The 23,044-nt window shown below is 35.8% G+C and overlaps 1 protein-coding gene across 1 annotated transcript in view; it reads left to right on the plus strand.

Moving 5' to 3' along the window:
* The first annotated feature begins 1,182 nt into the window (after nucleotides 1–1,182).
* LOC149808290 (uncharacterized) overlaps nucleotides 1,183–23,044 on the plus strand; it is a 145,644-nt gene continuing 123,782 nt past the window's right edge. Inside the window, exons 1-2 of the mRNA XM_089975662.1 lie at nucleotides 1,183–1,294; nucleotides 6,546–6,711. Coding sequence (XP_089831788.1) covers nucleotides 1,266–1,294; nucleotides 6,546–6,711 — 195 coding nt within the window. The 5' untranslated portion in view covers nucleotides 1,183–1,265. The remainder of the gene's footprint in view (nucleotides 1,295–6,545; nucleotides 6,712–23,044) is intronic.

Raw genomic sequence — 23,044 nt, forward strand, 5'->3', positions numbered from 1 at the left:
TACCAGTATACATTAAGTCCAAATACGTTACCAGTATACTTCAAGTCCAAATACGTTACCAGTATACATCAAGTCCAAATATGTTATCAATATACATCAAGTCCAAATATGTTATCAGTATAAATTCCAGAATTTTTTTCAGCAAGACTATCTTCTAAAAAAAATATTTGAGTTTAAAGTTACACAGTTATGTCATTCTGTAAGATTACTTAAAATGGATTGAAAATTGCAGAAATATCTAGTGTTTCTTTACTTTTGTTGACCCTGTTTTTGTTAAATGTCATGATCAAACATGCACACGAACTTTGTATTACCACTGATATGACTGTTTTGGGATAGAGTTCAAGCTTCAGACTTGAAATAATTCAAAATTAATTAATTCAAAATTAATGGGCCATGATTGATGCTTAGTACACCTTGAGGCCAAAAGTACCCATTGAAGCTTGCATATCAGTGGAGTTCAGTTGCAAAATGCACAGACTAAAATCTGCCATCACGTAATTTGCTGGCAGATCTGGGTCTGTGCAGTTTTGTTGGGACTAATCAGTGGAACAAGCAACATAGACCATGATCTGCTGGTACGTTATTTGACTGTAGATCTTGGTCTGACTTGTTTGCAGTTGGACTTGACTTATAATGAATATAGACGATAGTACTGTTTTTTTTTTGTTTTTTTTTTAAACCCAGGCTAGATGCCAAGCTTCCTGTTTGTTGATTTAAATGTTTCTGATCCGGCTCCTTTGTTACAGAAGATTAATACATAATTATGGAGTGGTGATATTTGTTTATAGTAGCATTATTTGCTGCATTTGTTATCCCAGATGGACAGTGTTGTGTATTTTGTAGAGTTGTGTATACCATATTCCCATGTCTGTGCTATCACATGGAATCCAATGAGCCTTTATGTTGAAGTGTTGGAGCATTTGCAGGCCTGTAATACTGCTACTGGGTTTACCTACTGCTTTTTAACAGCTGGCAGGGCAATAAAATTGAGGAGCTAAATATAATGGCCTCAATGAAAGATTTCTGCCTGCATAGGCCACTCATGGGGCAAGGGAAATCCTTTAGCATGCTCTTCCCCAGGCTTGATGTACAAGTCATTTAGACTGTTGATGATAGAGGCTGTATGTAATCTTAGTACATCTATAGCTGGTACCTGAGTTATTCCCCATAGTAGAGAGCATTCAAGGGGGATAGAAGTAGAAGTGGAAGGGAGTGGAATTTGAAGGAATGAGGACAGTTTAGGTCGATATTTTCAATATTAAATGGACACCATAGGACAAGGTCAGAGAAGGTTAAGCATAACTTTTTATTTATCTATATTATAAAAAATGTTGATATTTTTTGTAAAGCTACAATGTTAGAATTTGACTGACTTATTTTATACTGACGTCGATACTGTTTTTAGCTCTGCTGGTCATAGACCAGAAGAGATTATAGGATGGTCTGTTGTCATTCGTAACCTGTCATTAGCTCAAGTTTATTATCAATATTCCACCTAAACTTTTTCGAAGATTGTCTTGATACTCTATGTAAATTTATTCCGTGGCCTTCTTGTTGGTCCTAAATGAAAACAGTGATGCTCGAACATCCAATATGGCCACCGTGGCAGTCCTCTTTAAAATCTTATCATTATAGCAGCATGGAGTTTTCAGTTAAAGACTTCTGATGATGTCTAGTTGGAGTACACAAAAAAATGGTGCTGATCTCTTGTCCAGTATGGCCACCACAGCAGACATCTTGAAAATCTTATCACTAATCATTCAGACTGGATAAACACATCAACCTAGGGTTTTTCACTAAAAGACTTGATATGTTTAGTTGGTTCTAAATGAAAACGGTGCTGATCTTATGTCCAATATGACCACCCTGGCAATTTCATAAAAATATTATTATGGAAAATCTACTTAAACAGAGTGTCATATTGATTTGGGTTTTTTTTCACTGGAAGACTTCTTACAATGTCCAGTTGGTATTTAATTAAAATGATGCAGATATAAAACCCAATATGGCCACCATGACAGCCATCCTGAAAATATTATTAATGCTACAATTCCTGAATGGAAAGTCAAAAATATTGTTATCTCTCTTCCTCGCCAGATGAATAGCTGTATCAACAAGGGGTGTTCACCAAAAGACTTTTTGGTACCTAGTTGGTCCTATTAGAAAATGATGCTAGTTATACATCCAATATGGCTGCCATGATGACTGTCCTAAAATTCTTGTCACCCCTCCCCACGAATGGATGATAATGGAGATGGAGTTTTCGCCAAGTCATAAATGAAAACGGTGCCAGGTGTACTTCAGAAATTATTGCCATCACAGCTATCATATAACTTTTGTTGTCATTACTTCCCTGAATGATGATTCTTTATGAAATGGGTTTTCACCAGAAGACTTCTAATGATATCTACTTTGCCCTAATTGAAAACGGTGCCAATTTGAGGTCTGGTGTGTATACCATAAGTCAATTTGAAAATATTGTTGTCATGAAGAATATCAGAAATGGTTTCAACACTCAACATTTACAAATAAGAAATAGTCCTACCTTGAATTTCTTGAAATTCTTTTAACCCAGTTGAGTGTTGGTCCCTTTGAGGGTGTTTTTATATGTACTGAAGTTGATACTGGGTTTAGGAAGTGGTTTTGATAAGGAATAGATCTTCCTCTCTAGAGTTTCCAAAAATTAGTTTTACATTTGCATCCAGAGTTCCAGTAATATATACACACATGCATATATTTATTAGATGTTTAATTTTCATCTGTAAGTTTAACATTGGAGGTAACTGAACAGTATTTTTTGTATATAACTTCATCAGTGGGTATATGTCCTAAAAAATGCATGTTATAACGTTATGCTGTCACCATACTTTTCACATTTGGCCATAATCCAACTCACCCAATATATTTACAGGTAATAAATAAAATTACAAAATCAAGTTGAGTAAATTAGAAAAAATATAATATTTGTAAACTTGTCCTGAAAGTAACATAAAGAGATCAGTAACTAATTCTAATTGTAATAACACATGTCAATCCAACTCATCCATTCAAGATTTCTGTGCGCTGTTTAATAGCAGCAATGGACTTGTTGTGTTGGTAAAGGTAAATGGCAAGCAAGTCATCTGCCACATGCCAATGCAACTTATCCCCCACCCCTAATAACAGACAGTACTCGTACAATATAAGTGTGTAATGTGATAGTGCTATGGACCCCATGACCAAAATGAAACTGTTGTAGTTTTTTAATTGGTCCGTTAAATGTGTGACATTAAAAAAGACACCATGAAGCTTAGTTTTTAACATTATAGTCTTTTTAAAATAAGATTATATGAAGAAAAAAATTAATTGTAAGGATATCACAAATGTCATGATGTTACAAAATATAATTTGCATAAACTAAAATTATTAGTATACATATATGGCTGGTATTTTCTTGTTTGTCTCCCCCCCATCTCCTTTCTCAACACGCATACACACATACATCTAATTTTCAGTGATTCATGCTTTTCCTTTGTATACATTATACTGTAGTACAGTGTAATTTCTTTTTATAATTTCAAAACACTATCACAGATCTTAGAGGATTCAGCATTGTAAAAAGAATTCTTCATATTAATTCCCCCAAGCTGTTTTGCATACAAAATTCTACAATATACAGTAGTAACTTATGGTTAGAAAGGACTATAATAAACGATTGCTCCATGTGCTTTTCAACTCAGAGCATCCTTTCAGCTTTACTCGTAGGTCTAAGGTAACATCAGGTAATAAATACATCAAACCTGTCTTGAGAGATGGTTCCTCTGTGCCCTTCCCTGCCTCCCCCCCCCCCCCACTGAATATAGTATGTCAAGACAGATGGTCTCCTGGAAGAGGTTATGATGCCGTGTGACAAAATTGATAAGTGAATGGAGAATCTCAGAATGGCAGGTTGTTTTTGTAAGTTTGGTTTCACTCCACCAAAACACTGACTGTTGGTGGTTTCACTCCACTAAAACACCAACTGTTGGTGGTTTCACTCCACCAGAACACAGACTGTTGGTGGTTTACTCCACCAAAACACCGACTGTTGGTGGTTTCACTCCACCAAAACACTGACTGTTGGTGGTTTACTCCACCAAAACACCGACTGATGGTGGTTTCACTCCACCATAACACTGACTGTTGGTTGTTTCACTCCACCAAAACACCAACTGTTGGTGAACTTTTTGGCTGTTTTAATTAATTGAACATTGAATGGTTGAAAATGTTCATTAAAGAAAAACTGCATGAAATAAACTGCAATAAAAATTCTTTCCATCTTTGAAAACATTGTATCTGGTTGATGGAGGTAAGATTTTATATGTATTATAAAATATAAATTAGTGGTATTAGATTTATGAAATTATTTTAAAATGAGAATTTCCTTTGTAGTGATATAATTTCCTGTTGAAGTTTATGTACATAAAGATTTTTTTGCACCTGGTAATTGCTGGAAGAACTTTAAAACTTTGTTACACCTGGTAATTGCTGGAAGAACTTTAACATTTTGTTACAATTTGCAATTTCTGGAAGCACTTTAAGATTTTGTTACACTTGTTAAAACTGGGAGAACTTTAAGACTTGATACGCAGATGATGTATTAAGTGTGAGCTAATGTATGTTTAAAAAAATTTGGCAGTATCAGCAAAATCTTTACATGCATCCTAATTGTATAAGAAATTATCACATGTACTATGAGATACCTTTTTTTGATGTAGCTAAGTTTTATCAACCACTGCTCTTGCTGGGCAAGTAGAAAGACTATCCAGTCAGAAAGTCAGTGGCTGTCTTGTTACTCAACAGTATCCAGTGTACCATGCAGCTGAAACAGATTAGCTTTGCAATGAAATCTGACATCCCCAGATGAAGCTTGTGACTGAATGACAAGTACAGAATCTTGTATCAGCATCTTGTTATACTTACACTGGTGTGGATGTAATATTAGTAAAGGGAAAAGTTTGTCTTGTCAAACTTTGTTATTTTAGTCCCTGCTTGATACATTGGCTTGGGATTCTGGGGGCAGAACCTCACATTTTTTACTTTTCACTTGAAATATTAAGATTTGTCAAATCTGATTAATCAAGTCATTAACATCTTGTCAAACATGCCTTAATAAAAAGACAAATTAGTGGTTAGAAATTTTTAAAATAATTGTTCATTCACCAGAGTAAAACAAGAGACCTGTTTTATAGACTCTATTTTATAGGCTAAATAAACTAAAATTATCAAGTGATCGTAATGATTACATTCAAATATCCCCCACTTTTTACTACACCTTCTTGACATTTTATTTAAATTGACATATGCATTTGCAAGATGATCAGTGTTGATTACTTTTCATGCTTTAGTGCAAACAAATTGTTTTGTCTCATAGCTTACCAACACCAGCCAGTATCTTCTTGACTTCAGTTTATGGAACAACAGATTTTTGTCATCTTTCCAGGTATTATGCATGCTGGTTTTGTTGTCTGTTTTACAGAACATGTACCCAAAGAGTTTGTTGTCTGACTTACAGAACATGTACCCAAAGAGTCTGTTGTCTGATGTACAGAACATGTACCCAAAGAGTTTGTTGTCTGATGTACAGAACATGTACCCAAAGAGTTTGTTGTCTGACTTACAGAACATGTACCCAAAGAGTTTGTTGTCTGATTTACTGAACATGTACCCAAAGAGTTTGTTGTCTGACTTACAGAACATGTACCCAAAGAGTTTGTTGCCTGTTTTACAGAACATGTTTGCAAAGAGTTTTTGTCTGACGTACAGAACATGTACCCAGAGTTTTTTGCCTGTTTTACAGAACATGTACCCAAAGAGTTTGTTGCCTGTTTTACAGAACATGTACCCAAAGAGTTTGTTGTCTGTTTTACAGAACATGTACCCAAAGAGTTTGTTGTCTGTTTTACAGAACATGTACCCAAAGAGTTTGTTTAGTTGTTGATGTCCATCGGTAATATTTTGAACTTGATGTATATGGGTAACATGTTTGTATTTGATGTAAACATATCTGGACCTAATGTATTCTGGTAACATATTTGGACTTGATGTATACTGGGAACATATTTGGACTTGATATATACTGGTAACATATTTGGACTTGATCTATACTGATAACAAATCTGGACTTGATATAATGTGGTAACATATTTGGACTGTTGATAGATGCTGGTAACATATATGGACTTGATCTCTACTGGTAACATTGGTCTTGATGTATATGGGTAACATATTTTAACTTGATTTATATTTATAACATATTTGGACTTGATGTATACTGATAACAAATCTGGACTTGATATATAGTGGTAACATATTTGGACTTGATGTATACTGGTAACATATTTGGACTGTTGATGTATATGGATAATGTATTTGGTCTTGATGTATATGGGTAATATATTTGGACTTGATTTATATGGATAACATATTTCAACTTGATTTATACTAGTAACATATTTGGACTGTTATCTGACTTTTTCATACATATAAATCTCATCAATACTTAATTTTATCTTTGTTTGCAGAGCTGCTCAGAAAATGGCGAGGAAGAAAAAGCGCCAGCATCAGTCTGAACCTGAACCTCCACCCTTTCCCACTCGATATGCGGAGGTTCTACTCCTCTCCCAACCACCATGTCCTCCCTGCCTGATCCGAACAATCTCCAGAAACCAGCTTCCAGCAACAGGAAAGGTAAGTCCTCTATCATCTGCATGTTGCCATATTTATCTATGCAAAATGTATACACACTGCATAAACATATTTATCTATGCAAAATGTATACACACTGCATAAACATATTTATCTATGCAAAATGTATACACACTGCATGAACATATTTATCTATGCAAAATGTATACACACTGCATAAACATATTTATGCAAAATGTATACAGACTGCATAAACATATTTATCTATGCAAATGTGTACACATTGCATAAACATTTTTATCAGTGCACAAATTATGCACACTGCATAAACATTTATCTATGCAAAATGTACACACTGCATAAACATTTATCTATGCAAAATGTGTATACACTGCATAAACATATTTATGCAAAATGTGTACACACTATATAAACATTTATCTATGCACAAAGTATACACACTGCATAAACATTTATCTATGCAAAATGTGTACACACTGCATTAATGTATTTATCTGTGCAAAGTGACTATGCACTGCATAAACATATCTGTGCAAAATGTGTACACACTGCATAAACATATTTATCTATGCAAAATGTCTATACACTGCATAAATGCAGATCTTAAAAAATGATGTGCTTGGTGCTCAGCATTAAGAGATTAGTGTTAGGACTGGTCGGCCTGGTGTCAGGATAATGTGACTGGGTGGGACATCAAGCTACATGTCTGCGGCATGATGCCCCAGTGCTAGACATCACTATAAACTTTCTCACTGCAGACATTGTAGCGATATGACTGAATTTTTTTTAAAGCTGCATTAAAAATCCAAATCACACACACACACACACCTAAAGATGACGAGACCATCAAGTTGATATGTGTATCATATCATATCGTATCATAAGCCGTTATCAGTTGTATCAATATGAAGCAGAAGTGTATTGTTTCACCCCTAGTATAGACCCTGCTGTCCTTATGCATTGGCCATTGGAAGAGCTGGGTAGAGGCTTTGTGTACAGTTTGCTGTCCTTATGAATTGTACAGTGGAAGATCTGGGTAGAGGCTTTGTGTACAGTTTGCTGCCCTTGTGAATTGTACAGTGGAAGAGCTGGATCTAAACTGTGTGTAGACCCTGCTGTCTTTAAGCATTGCACAGTGGAAGATCTGGGTCTAGGCTGTGTGTACAGTTTGCTGCCCTTGTGAATTGTACAGTGGAAGATCTGGGTCTAGGCTGTATGTACAGTTTGCTGCCCTTGTGAATTGTACAGTGGAAGATCTGGGTCTTGGCTGTGTGTACAGTTTGCTGCCCTTGTGAATTGTACAGTGGAAGATCTGGGTCTAGGCTGTGTGTACAGTTTGCTGGTTCAGTGCATTATGCAGTTGAAGAGCTGGGTCCGAGCTTTTCAGAATTTTATGGGTGATATATTCCAGATCGTACCATAAGGCTAATACTGAAATGACCTAAATTACTGGCTTAAAGAAAAATAGTAAAAAATGCAAAAGTTTCATTGTTGAAGTTAAATCTTGATGTTGGCAGGGCTGAATTCAGTCCAGATCTGGGTTCTCATATTAACGCTGGTCCAGCAATCTGACTAACTTTACAGGAATACCTCAGATGCCTTAATCTGCCAATTATTTTGTTGTTGCATAATGTACATGTGATCTTCCAATTATATTGTTGATGCAAAATGTACATGTGATCTTCCAATTATATTGTTGTTGCATAATGTACATGTGATCTTCCAATTATATTGTTGATGCAAAATGTACATGTGATCTTCCAATTATATTGTTGATGCAAAATGTACATGTGATCTGTCAATTATATTGTTGATGCAAAATGTACATGTGATCTGCCAATTATATTGTTGATGCAAAATGTACATGTGATCTGCCAATTATATTGTTGATGCAAAATGTACATGTGATCTGCCAATTATATTGTTGATGCAAAATGTACATGTGATCTGCCAATTATATTGTTGATGCAAAATGTACATGTGATCTGCCAATTATATTGTTGATGCAAAATGTACATGTGATCTGCCAATTATATCGTTGATGCAAAATGTACATGTGATCTCCCAATTATATTGTTCATACAAAATGTAAATCCAGCAAACAAAAATATGTTGTGGGTGAAGGTGAAATGTTATTTAAAATGTATTGCTGAATATTTTGAGAACCAGTTCATTGATTAGTCAGAAGCAGAAATTCAGGACTTGTCTGTGGTATGTAATTTTAAACTGAGCCAACCCAATGTCCTGATCTTTTAGTGATGATGGCATCTTTCATGTATTGGGCTATTTGGTTTGGCAGTTTCAAAACCTTTGTGATTGCAGACCATTTGTACCATTTTTTACAAGTTAGTTTTGAATTCACAGATATAAAATGGAGAAACGGTTTCAGAAATTAGAGGAAGTATGCTGAATCGTGTCAGAATTCTTGGAAGTTTGACACAGGTCTCAATGGGATATAAACATGGGATCCTTGGGTTACTTTTCAAGGGCATTAGATGCCTGTTTAATTAGACACTATTTCATAACTTGAGTGAAGGACCAGAAACTGGAGATCCTTGAAACAAACTCTTTGTTTAGTTGGACACTGATCAAGAGAAACCTTTGAACATGTAACAGTTGTCTGCTTTTTGATGTTGCTTATGGATTGTATGAGATGTTACAATGGAATGCCATCATGACACCTTTTTTATATCATAGTTTGCAGAACTCATCAGTTTCATTCCAGGAACATAAGACTATCCTTTTAAATCCTTTCATCTGCATTAGATATATCACTCGGTCTGAAAACAAGAATTTTCATTGTCATTAACGAACATTGCTCCAAGAATACATTAGAAAGGTCTGTTTGGATTAGGTCAGTTAGGTTGAATCTGGCTGTATGGGGTGGGGGGGCAAATAGGTCGGATTTACAAAAGGGTGTTAACCATTCGGCACATTATAACACTGTGCCAGTATAAACCTGTTAGAATTCTTCCGTTAATCTGTGATACTTGCATTCTTGTACAGGCATTTGTATAGGCAGTTGAGCAAATTCTTGCCACATATTGTGATTTTTGCTTCAGTAGTTCATGCCCTTTTTCCTGTATATGCCAAGGGATAACAGTTGTCAGTCAAAAGGAATGAAATCATTCTTAATCTTAAACAATATGAAATTCCCCAAAAGCTTATGATAATGACAGAAAGGGATCCTTTTTTTTCTTAGTATAAACTTGAGCTGTTGTGAGCTTGAAAGCAACTTTTGCATCTAGTCCATACAGGCCAATTATTATACAAGTGTGAACTATGTACCTTATGCTGTGCATATCTCATATTCACATTTTATCACTGGCAATAATTCAAGCATAAATTTAGAAAATAAATACACAATTTGATAATATTTAGGCACTAAACAGCTGAATCAACCCCTAAGCTTCGAGTTACAGATGTCCATCTACCATGCATAAATGAGATTCAAATAGTCAGGTAATCAGTCCAGATTTCAGTTAGATTTGAATCATTACATGGTCAGGTAGCAAGATAAGAGATTACCTAATTGTGTAGGACATCACTAGTGGCCAGACGAGTTTACCTAATTGTGTAGGACATTACTAAGTGGCCAGATGAGTTTACCTAATTGTGTAGGACATCACTAGTGGCCAGATGAGTTTACCTAATTGTGTAGGACATTACTAAGTGGCCAGGCAAGAGTTTACCTAATTGTGTAGGACATCACTAGTGGCCAGGCAAGAGTTTTCCTAATTGTGTAGGACATTACTAAGTGGCCAGGCAAGAGTTTACCTAATTGTGTAGGACATTACTAAGTGGCCAGGCAAGAGTTTACCTAATTGTGTAGGACATCACTAGTGGCCAGGCAAGAGTTTACCTAATTGTGTAGGACATCACTAGTGGCCAGACGAGTTTACCTAATTGTGTAGGACATTACTAAGTGGCCAGATGAGTTTACCTAATTGTGTAGGACATCACTAGTGGCCAGATGAGTTTACCTAATTGTGTAGGACATTACTAAGTGGCCAGGCAAGAGTTTACCTAATTGTGTAGGACATCACTAGTGGCCAGGCAAGAGTTTTCCTAATTGTGTAGGACATTACTAAGTGGCCAGGCAAGAGTTTACCTAATTGTGTAGGACATTACTAAGTGGCCAGGCAAGAGTTTACCTAATTGTGTAGGACATCACTAGTGGCCAGGCAAGAGTTTACCTAATTGTGTAGGACATCACTAGTGGCCAGATGAGTTTACCTACTTGTGTAGGACATCACTAGTGACCAGGCAAGAGTTTACCTAATTGTGTAGGACATCACTAGTGGCCAGATGAGTTTACCTACTTGTGTAGGACATCACTAGTGACCAGGCAAGAGTTTACCTAATTGTGTAGGACATCACTAGTGGCCAGGCAAGAGTTTACCTAATTGTGTAGGACATCACTAGGTGGCCAGATGAGTTTACCTAATTGTGTAGGACATTGCTAGTGGCCAGGCAAGAGTTTACCTAATTGTGTAGGACATCACTAGTGGCCAGGCAAGAGTTTGCCTAATTGTGTAGGACATTACTAAGTGGCCAGGCAAGAGTTTACCTAATTGTGTAGGACATCACTAGTGGCCAGATGAGTTTACCTAATTATGTAGGACATTACTAAGTGGCCAGGCAAGAGTTTACCTAATTGTGTAGGACATCACTAGGTGGCCAGATGAGTTTACCTAATTGTGTAGGACATTACTAAGTGGCCAGGCAAGAGTTTACCTAATTGTGTAGGACATCACTAGGTGGCCAGATGAGTTTACCTAATTGTGTAGGACATTACTAAGTGGCCAGGCAAGAGTTTACCTAATTGTGTAGGACATCACTAGTGGCCAGGCAGGAGTTTACCTAATTGTGTAGGACATCACTGGTGGCCAGGCAAGAGTTTACTTAATTGTGTAGGACATCACTAGTGGCCAGGCAAGAGTTTACCTAATTGTGTAGGACATCACTAGTGGCCAGGCAAGAGTTTACCTAATTGTGTAGGACATTTACTAAGTGGCCAGATGAGTTTTCCTAATTGTGTAGGACATTACTAAGTGGCCAGATGAGTTTACCTAATTGTGTAGGACATTACTAAATGGCCAGGCAAGAGATTACCTAATTGTGTAGGACATTACTAAGTGGCCAGATGAGTTTACCTAATTGTCTAGGACTCAAGGATTTGGTTTACTTTATAATATATACAATGTACCATTTCAACTTCTCCTAACTTAATTATTTTTCTATCCATTTTCATACAATTTGTACAATTTACTAACGAGTCCACATTCATTCACTTGGAAATTTTTCAAAGACTACAGAAAAGTTGGTTTTGTAGGAAATCATGATCAAATGAGTAGACAGAGTGATCTGCATTATACCAAGGAGTCAATTAACATATTGCATTGTCGGTTAAAATCTACCTTGGACTACCAACCAATACTAACATCTGCTAAACTGTGAGGATTCACATGATCTGCAGGCAAAATGGCAGCTTGTCAGACCTTTAGACCAAATGTAAGTCACATAGCCAACTGTGTATCATTTACAAATCAAAATCTTGATAACTTCAACATATTAAACCATGCTTGATGATATTTTTAGTACACATTATAAGTTCTTAAAGTTAAAACTACTTGTAAAATGGATGATTATATACTGTACTACTTACTGGTCAGGCTAAGGTTTACATCATATTGTCATCTAAGCTTAGCTTGAAAATTAATATATGCAATATTGCACCTTTGGTGCAGATTGTGGGTTTCCTGCATTTTGTATCCTATGTCTTCCAAATCTTGTTTCCCTCTGGGTATGCTTCTTCATTAGGGAAAAATCTAAAGTTCCACCTAAGGCCTATAATTAAAAAAATTACCTTGAAAAATGCCAAGGGGTTGGGGCATTTTAAGGTCTGTAATTAAAAATTACCTTGAAAAGTGCCATAGGGTTTGGGCATTTTAAGACCTGTAATTAAAAATTACCTTGAAAAGTGCCAACGGGTTGGGGCATTTTAAGGCCTGTAATTAAAATTACCTTGAAAAGTGCCAACATGTTGGGACATTTTAAGACCTGTAATTAAAAATTACCTTAAAAAATGCCAAGGGGTTGGGGCATTTTAAAGCCTGTAATTAAAACTTACCTTGAAAAGTTCCAACAGGTTGGGGCATTGTAAGGCCTATAATTAAAAATTACCTTGAAAAGTGCCAACATGTTGGGGCATTTTAAGGCCTGTAATTAAAAATTACCTTGAAAAGTGCCAACAGGTTGGGGCATTTTAAGGCCTATAATTAAAAATTACCTTGAAAAGTGCCAACATGTTGGGGCATTTTAAGGTCTGTAATTAAAAATTACCTTGAAAAATGCCAAGGGGTTGGGGCATTTTAAGGCCTGTAATTAAAAATTACCTTAAAAAATGCCAAGGGGTTGGGGCATTTTAAGACCTGTAATTAAAAATTACCTTGAAAAGTGCCAACAGGTTGGGGCATTTTCAGTATAACTTTTAAGCCTAGGACCCCATTTGATGAGAGAAAGCCAGGTTCCTGTGAGGGTAGCCATTTGTAATACTTGATATGTAATCCAGTCCTTGATACTTCACCATTCCATTTGCATGCAAAAGCCAAGCATATTGATGACTAAGGAACATTAGTGTGTTATATTCTGCAATGTGAGCTGGAAGTTCATTATTAATTCCATTTTACTTTACAATTTATTGCTATATCTAGACAGACTCAATTTAATCTATTTCTTTCTTATGTTTATTTTTTTATATTTTTTATTTTTATTTTATTTGTTTGTCTTCATTAGTCCAATGGACAAGCCACATTCTAAATAATAATCCCTTGCATTTGTACTAACCATGGGCAACCATATTAACTTAAATGTTGAATTCTTGTTTCCATTTTAAAACAACATTTTTGGCAACTAAAACACTCAAGGGTTGTAGTAGTCTGCCAAGTTGCAGTGCAAGATGATTGACAAGGTTGCAGTGCAAATTGACTGACAAGATTGCAATGAAAAGTGACTAACAAGGATGAATTATTGACAAAAGCGACTCATTTTTGGGATTAAAAACTTACAGAAATACATTGTTTAGTACTTAGTCAGTAAACCAAAATAGTTTAGAAAACAGTGAAATTATTATGATAATTGGTGAATAGTAAAGTTAAATGAGAGCATGATCATGAATAAAAATTCCTAGTACAGGCAGATTAAGATTGTATGGCTTTCTTCATTAAACAATAACAATAATACAAGTCACCATAGATAACAGTGGAGTGCAGACGACACAAGAATGGGGGGGGGGTGTATCAAAGTAAATAAGATGATCTCAAAGTAAACAAGATAATCACATTATTTTACGACAACTAATGCACTAAGTACCATCTAGTTTATTTCTTTGATGCTTTTAAATTTTGATCATTCAGGGACACAATGTCTTCTGCATTTGAGAAACAAGTACTTTCATCTTTGTAAGTTCAAGACTATAACCTTATAATGAATGCTGTTTTAAGATATAAATGTAAAAGATGTATCCCATCTTCCTTTTTCTTTGCAATTAGGCTTTGGCTTTAAGTATGGCAAAATAAAACATTAACATTTAATCTAAAAAACATTGTATAATCAACTTTGTTCCAATATGGAGTTCTGATTTATTTTTAAACATGCACACTGCCACTCTCTCTCTCTCTCTCTCTCTCTCTCTCTCTCTCTCTCTCTCATCTGTTAATTAGTAAAAGATAGTTTAATTTCCAGTGGCTTACAAGTATTAAGGTACCTTCTTGTTAATTGTAGCTTTTAATAAGGAAACTGCATATTAGATAGCACAAATTATACTGGACTTAAAAATTACAATAGAATTTTAACAACTTAAAAAATTACAAAAAAAGTTTATGAACTTGCTTCACTTTTTTACTATTCAAGATTTGTGGTTGCAGGACACATTCATTTCAGTGCCTGCATGATACATTGTACTGTGTACTGTGTCTTACTATTCACTACAGTGGCCGCAGTGTACTTTGTATCATGTCTTACAATGCATTTCAGTGGCTGCAGGATACATTCTTTTAAGTGTCTGCATGATACATTATAATGTGTCTTACAATTCATTTCCGCATTTGCATGATACATTGTACCATGTCTTAGTGCATTTCAGTGACTGCATTATACACTGTACCATGTCTTAGTGCATTTCAAAGACTGCATTATACACTGTACCAAGTTTTACACTTAATTTCAGTGTCTACAGGATACATTGTACTGTGTCATTACTAAATGTATATTGAAATATTTACAAAAACTAATTATTATCATGCCTCCTTAAATATAAAAGTATGTCTGAACATCTTTTGTGACAGTTTAAATTTTTTATAGAAACAATGTCATCAGAGCCCACACAAAAGCTATGCTAACAAATAGGCTTGATATACAGTATCACCCACCCCTTACTGGCATAGAGATGTATAATAGGCCTGATACTACAGCTATCACCCACCCCTTGCTGACACAGGGATGTATAATAGGCCTAATACTACAGTTATCACCCACCCCTTGCTGACACAGGGATGTATAATAGGTCTGATACTACAGTTATCACCCACCCCTTGCTGGCATAGGGATGTATAATAGGCCTGATACTACAGTTATCACCCACCCCTTGCTGACACAGGGATGTATAATAGGCCTGATACTACAGTTATCACCCACCCCATGCTGGCATAGGGATGTATAATAGGCCTAGTTCACTCTCCTGCATGTCATTAGAGGTGTAGAATAGGTCAGAGGTGGTTGTTGAAGGCAGGAGTTGCAGTGGCTTGGTGGGAAATGTGTTGGATTGGTGACTGAATGGGCCTGGGTTCAACATTGACAATTGGATTAGCCCAGGTCAGCTACTGTGGTAATACTTGAACAAGGAAATTGACTTCAAATGCCTTAGCACTATACAACAGATACATCAAATAAAAAGGATTTTAAAGGTTACTCAAAATTAAGCTATTCTGATGGAGAATTTTTTTTTCAATCAACAAATCTACACACACACTATGTGAAGCTGTGCAACAGGATTCTCCATTTCCAGAAGTTCTGTGCTACATTTTGCACAAGATTAGCAAAAATAAGACAACTGTAGAGTGTGCTGAAATGGCATACAGGTTTTTGGAAAGAATGGCACAGGTTCCAATGCTGTTAGAGTAATGCTGGTTTTGGAGGTTGGGGTTGGGGTATCACATAAGAACTCCAATTCTCAGAATGCAGTTCTGTTGACTTAATGTACTAATCACAATTAGAATCAAACATTTTAATGAGCCCTCAATCCACATTCATCAATTGATGATAAGATATTTTATTTAGCATATCATGGAGTTTACATCTGACTTGCCAGAAATGTGTTTTCATATTAGCACATTTAAGTTTGTATTGAGGAGTCTGGCTTCAGGGTCTTTCTCTCATCACTCAGCCATTGACACATCAAGAAGGCAGGCATAACAAAACTGACAGCAACAATAATAGGAAATGATGAATGAGCAAAGATTGAATTCAAGATCCCTCTGTTTTGTGTCCTTGAAATTTTGATTTGGTTTCAGATAATCAGCTTGGAGCCTGTTATATAACCACAAAGGTTTATCTTCTTTACAACACTAATTAATTACCATAGAAGCAGATTGTTGATACAATCCTTGATTGTTCATCAAATTAAGGGCTCTATGCCTATTAAGGTACTTGTTCACTTGTTTAGTGGAAATTTGCTCATCAGTGCAGGATATTAGGAATGAGTAGGAAACGTTTTGACATTGATTAATAAAGGCTATACTTTCTATATTGACATTGATTAATAAAGGCTATACCTTCTGTATTGACATTGATTAATAAAGGCTATACCTTCTGTATCTTATTTAATGGCTAGCTGTATAGCCTTCATGTTGCTCTATCAAGATTGCATTAAGTGAAATCATCGTCACTAGAGCTTTTGGCGATGGAGAGAACTCAATCAGGGAAAAACACATTCTTCTCTGATGCGTTAAGACAAAAGTAATCTAACCTCTGCAATTGCCTGTCAACGGAGCAGTCGTGCAAATACAACGAATGCTATTTGTTCACATTGATCTGTCACATCTTGCACACTTCACAAAGCTCTACATGTAACAGACAAGAAAAAAATGAAGAAAACATTACCATAGTTACATTTCAACACTTCTATTGGGTTTTCAAATAGGATCATCTTCTGTTTCAGTTTTGTATTATTGCCCATTACAAAAGAATGGTTTTTTTTTGTACACATTGGAATTGTATAAGACCGTTAGTGGTGCCAAATATGGGCATATTATCTGTTTTTCAAAATGATGTTTTACATGAATATAGTCATAAATATTTTCAGTTATATTATATTTTCTGTTAATTATGACAGTCTCATTTTTCCAGGACCATTAGTTTGCAAGATATTTGTTTTGTCCGTTATTTTCTTAATACAGAGAACATTCATCTTATTTAAGATTATGTATTATAGTTAATATTTTTTAATAGTTTTGTCAAACTTGCATACAGTTCATATAGCAGATTCATGGAAAAGATTCAAATCGCATTGATCTTTTAACCTTCACCCCCAAATCATATTGAGCTTTTAACTTTCGCCCCCAAATCAACATTGATAATTTAATTTTTTCAGTATCTTATCCACAAACAGTTGTGAAAAGCCTCAATAACATAAAAATTCTCCCAGATTGTCAAATATAAATAAAAATTACATAACTGAAGACTCTGCAGTTTTCAAGTCCTGGCCAAATGAGTTATGGTGTGGTCCTTTATATGCTTTGTAATTTATCATTCATCATGCGTTATCTATTGTCTATTTACAGTTGTTTACAACCACTTCTCAAATTTCACATGACCTATTTGCACAGAGCATTCACGCTTCAGGCTCCAAATTCAGGCATGAAGGACAAATAATGCCTATTGCCATGGCACTTACCACATTACTAAGAACAGAGAGCCTTAAAGCAGCTGTCTTCAAAAACATCATAACATAATTAGACCAAATTAGGCAGAAAGGGTACTTGATTGAAGGGGCTTTTAAATTGTAAATTTGATCCATATGGCCACCATCACAAAAATGAAAAAAATAATTGACATGACTTCACTAAAACTATTCAGCAGAATTTGTCAGAAATCATCCTGCCTTAAAGTGCTTTCAGACTTTTACAAATGATACTGATCAGCAGAATTCAGACTAGTTGGTCAGAAAGCATACTAATATAAAGGGTGTTGCATTTTATTCAAAATGATGTCCATGTGCCTTGAATCTGATCACATGCTCAAAATACATCCCTCTCAAAAACTGTTCTACAGACCATAACCAACAGAAAGCTTCCTGCAGACCAAGATTTATTGGCCAAATGCATTTGCCATCTGGTGAGCCATCTCAGGCCTGTATGGGCCTCTTGTTTCCATCAACACATGTATGTTTCCAACAACATATGTATGTTTCCATCAACACGTGTATGTTTCCAAAAAATTCAGTGAGCAATAATTGAGCAATTTGACCTACCCAGAAACATTATCTCTTGCACTGGACTTACATCATCAGCTGTTTTAGTGCCTTAGTGTTGTTGCCACAAGCAATAATGTCGGACTCTTACCTTAATATTATCAGGGTTAAATTGGCTAAATGATCTACTAAAAGTCTGTTTTGTGAATTTTTCAAAGTAATATTTAATCTTAATTTATCTCTGCCATTTTTTTTAAATATCAAATTTTTCTGATAGTGGGGCAGTGGAAGAGCTGCATTAGCACACAGCAGGATGTCCATTCTCAGACTTGCAAACAATTAAAAAATATCCATCTTAATTCTTGGGGGCTCCATTGAGACTATTAGAAATATGAAAGTTGCCAAATGAATTGAGGAGAGTTTATGTACATAAAATGTGGTATTTACATAGTGGCCATTTTGAAATTTTACAGGTAATAACTTTTATCAGTGGTTGATGATGGTGTGATTCAGTGTACTTGGCAGTAAACAGTTTTAGTATTCGATGGCAAGCAAGTAACAGTGGTGTAACTCCAGTAACTTGTTATTATTAATACACACTTGATATTTGATAAACTCTGACACTTTTATGACCCAGGCTAGAAGATAGCACATTTTACAGATTCTATGAGAATGTCATAACTAAGGAATTACCATATATACCAGTGTACAGATTATTTGAGAATGTCATAGGAATTACCATATATACCAGTGTACAGATTATTTGAGAATGTCATAGGAATTACCATATATACCAGTGTACAGATTCTATGAGAATGTCATAGAAATTACCATATATACCTGTATACAGATTCTATGAGAATGTCATAGAAACTACCATATATACCTGTATACAGATTCTATGAGAATGTCATAACCAAAGGAATTAACATATAGGCCAGTGCACGAGATCACAACTTTTTGTCCAAATTCATCTCCCTGCCATTTCCTCACTGTTAACTGACCAGCACTGCACTGTATTGGCAGCATTTTTTAGCAAATAATTTAAAAGAAAAATGGCAGCCGCTTTTATTTTGACAGCATTTTGGATTCATTTTGTTGATTGTCCATTGTCCCAGTTCTGAATGTTAGTTGTACACCTATCGAGATATAAAAGGTTTATGTTTCACATGATGTACAGTCAAGTTTATGCTTCACATGATGTACAATCAAGTTTATGCTTCACATGATGTAGTCAAGTTTATGCTTAACATGATGTACAGTCAAGTTTATGCTTCACATGATGTACAGTCAAGTTTATGCTTCACATGATGTACAGTCAAGTTTATCCTTCACATGATGTACAGTCAAGCTTATGCTTCATATGATGTACAGTCAAGCTTATGCTTCACATGATGTACAGTCAAGCTTATGCTTCACATGATGTAAAGTTTATGCTTCACATGATGTACAGTCAAGTTTATGCTTCACATGATGTAGTCAAGCTTATGCTTCACATGATGTACAGTCAAGCTTATGCTTCACATGATGTACAGTCAAGTTTATCCTTCACATGATGTGCAGTCAAGCTTATGCTTCACATGATGTACAGTCAAGTTTATGCTTCACATGATGTACAGTCAAGCTTATGCTTCACATGATGTCAAGTTTATGCTTCACATGATGTACAGTCAAGTTTATGCTTCACATGATGTACAGTCAAGCTTATGCTTCACATGATGTCAAGTTTATGCTTCACATGATGTACAGTCAAGTTTATGCTTCACATGATGTACAGTCAAGCTTATGCTTCACATGATGTAGTCAAGTTTATGCTTCACATGATGTACAGTCAAGTTTATGCTTCACATGATGTACAGTCAAGCTTATGCTTCACATGATGTACAGTCAAGCTTATGCTTCACATGATGTAAAGTTTATGCTTCACATGATGTACAGTCAAGTTTATGCTTCACATGATGTACAGTCAGGTTTATCCTTCACATGATGTACAGTCAAGCTTATGCTTCACATGATGTACAGTCAAGCTTATGCTTCACATGATGTAAAGTTTATGCTTCACATGATGTACAGTCAAGTTTATGCTTCACATGATGTAGTCAAGCTTATGCTTCACATGATGTACAGTCAAGCTTATGCTTCACATGATGTACAGTCAAGCTTATGCTTCACATTATGTACAGTCAAGCTTATGCTTCACATGATGTAAAGTTTATGCTTCACATGATGTACAGTCAAGTTTATGATTCACATGATGTACAGAAAGGTATGTTTCACATGATGTACAGTCAAGCTTATGCTTCACATGACGTACAGTCAAGCTTATGCTTCACATGATGTACAGTCAAGTTTATCCTTCACATGATGTACAGTCAAGCTTATGCTTCACATGATGTACAGTCAAGCTTATGCTTCACATCATGTACAGCCAAGTTTATGCTTCACATGATGTACAGTCAAGCTTTGTTGATGCTGATTTTTGGGGAACTTATTTTCTTATCCCTTATTGCTTCAGCTTATTGGGGTTTGTGCTGTTTTCTTATGACATCAAGCAAAAAGCCTTGACCCGTACATGGCATTGCAATATGGAGCGTAGGTTTGGGTGGGTCTATGATATTCACAAATGGTTGCATGTGATACATTGTAAATGCAGGACTTGGTGAAATAAAAAAAAAACCTTGGATAAGATGGACTAAATCTACATCCACAATGTGCAGGTTCTGGATTGAGTGAGGTTGGGTGCAGCAACACTCTGAAGGTTATATCATGTCAAAGCAAGTACAATAAAGTGGCTTGCCACAGGTTCATGCCACAGAAGCCAATCTAGGCTGATTTGTTGAAGCCAATCTAGGTTGATCTGTTGATTTCAAACCTGCATCTTTCCAGGTGCCAATCCAACACTTTAACCACTAAACTACCACAGCTCTCTCTCCATGGTTCTGGTATAGTAGTGTAAAAAGTTCTAGTGCCTATTTCAGCTTAGAACCTTTTTATTGATAGATATAGAACATTTAAATTAATTTCACTGTTGTTACATTGGTCTTCATTCAAAACATGCTGCAACTACAGTTATTCCTCAAATCAGAAAGGATGAAAGATTTCATTAATGTTAACGAATCAATCTTGCTAACTTTATCTAAGTTAAAAGTATTTTGTTTACCTGATGTACCAACCATGTGGAATGTATTATAGCATCACTCAACCTCTACAAAAAAAATGTGTCGACATAATTTGCTAAATCAGCTACACATTAAGAACTCACTATGTGTTCGGGTTCGTCAGTATAATTTTCAGGTGAATCAGCTTTACCTAGTCAGTCAGTCTCACTTCTGGGTTATAAACAATCAGCATGTACAGGAAACAGGGTTGAGTCTTCTTGAGTTTGTGAAGTTTAAATAATATAGAATCTGTGGATTAAACGTGTATGCAAGTCTATAAATAGGTTTAATGTTCACAATAGACTTGTGATAATTTACATATTATTTTCATTTGATGCTATCAAGAACACTTTTGGCTCCCAGCTGAAAATGTTATGTCTGTCTGGCTCACTTAAACAATTGAATTATCACATGTATACTCTGTGCAGAAGCTTTTCTGAAAACAAACCTGACAATATTATATAAGCCTTTTATAAACATCACAGAGACTTTTCGTGTTAACAGATTATCTCCCCTACTTAAAAATTTGGCGTAATAGTTATGGCAGACCAGAAATTGTTCATGGTTACCTGAGACTGGCACTTAGTTTATGGAAAGCAGCTCATGTAGGTAGAAAAAGAATAAAAACAATTTTCTGCTTGTCATGCCAAACACCTGTTTTTCATCCTTGTATTGAGTTATATATCTTGAACAACACAACCAATCCCTACCATTGTGCTAATATACTTTGATGGTTATGCTGATGAAATTTGACAGACTGACCTATCAGATGCAACTTCATTGTTGTGGTCATGTTGAGAAAAAAACTGTAAAAGAAATAGAGATTTCACAATGTCTTGGATGTTCTTTAACTTTAGAACACAGTAATTAAATTCACAGTAAATATAATATAGATATATCTTAAATGATGTTCTCGTTTATCTATTTAAATAGCTTGGTTTTTAGGCACTGAATCCAGCCTATGATTTGATGGCAGGTAGGATATGATTCAGTGGTTAAGAATCCCCATCCCCCAAAATATAAATCAAGACATTGTGTAGGTATAATTACCCAGATGGTCAATAGAGGAATGCCAAGGAAACTACAAACATTCAAGACCTGGTTTGATATTTCTGTTCGCAGCAAGTTTTAAACAGACTTATCCTCTCTGGCATTTGTGCAAATATCTGAAACTCTCAAAATAACTTAACAGCATTGATGCCATACTGTTAGTGCTACTCCTCCTAAACTGTATGGATGATTGGCCAGAAACTTTATACACATATTGATCTGTCGTATGTGTGATTTGTGTGTGTGAGATTTGGATTTTTTAACTTAGCTTTAACAATTTTTCAGCCATATCGCTAGGATGTCTGCATTGTGGCAGTTTATAGAAATGTCCAGCACTGGGGCATCATGCCGCAGACATGTAGTATGATGTCCCACCCGGTCACATTATCCTGACACCAGGCTGACCAGTCCTAACACTAACCTGTTAATGCTGAGCACCAAGTGAGTCAGCTGTTAGTACCATTTTTCTAAGTCTTTGGTACGACTTGGCCGGGGATCGAACCCGTGACATTCTGCATCTGAGGCAGATGCTGTAACCACTAGGCCACTGGAGTGATTTTGATCTGTGGGCGAGTTGGCCCTAAACGAAAATGGTGCTGTTCAGACATCCAATATGGCCACTACACTGGCCATCTGAAAATTGTTATCACTCCTCCTGAATGGATGCTTATATCAA

The sequence above is a fragment of the Sinohyriopsis cumingii genome, chromosome 1 (assembly GCF_028554795.1).
Source record: "Sinohyriopsis cumingii isolate HCF-2022 chromosome 1, ASM2855479v2, whole genome shotgun sequence".
NCBI lineage: Eukaryota > Metazoa > Mollusca > Bivalvia > Unionida > Unionidae > Sinohyriopsis > Sinohyriopsis cumingii.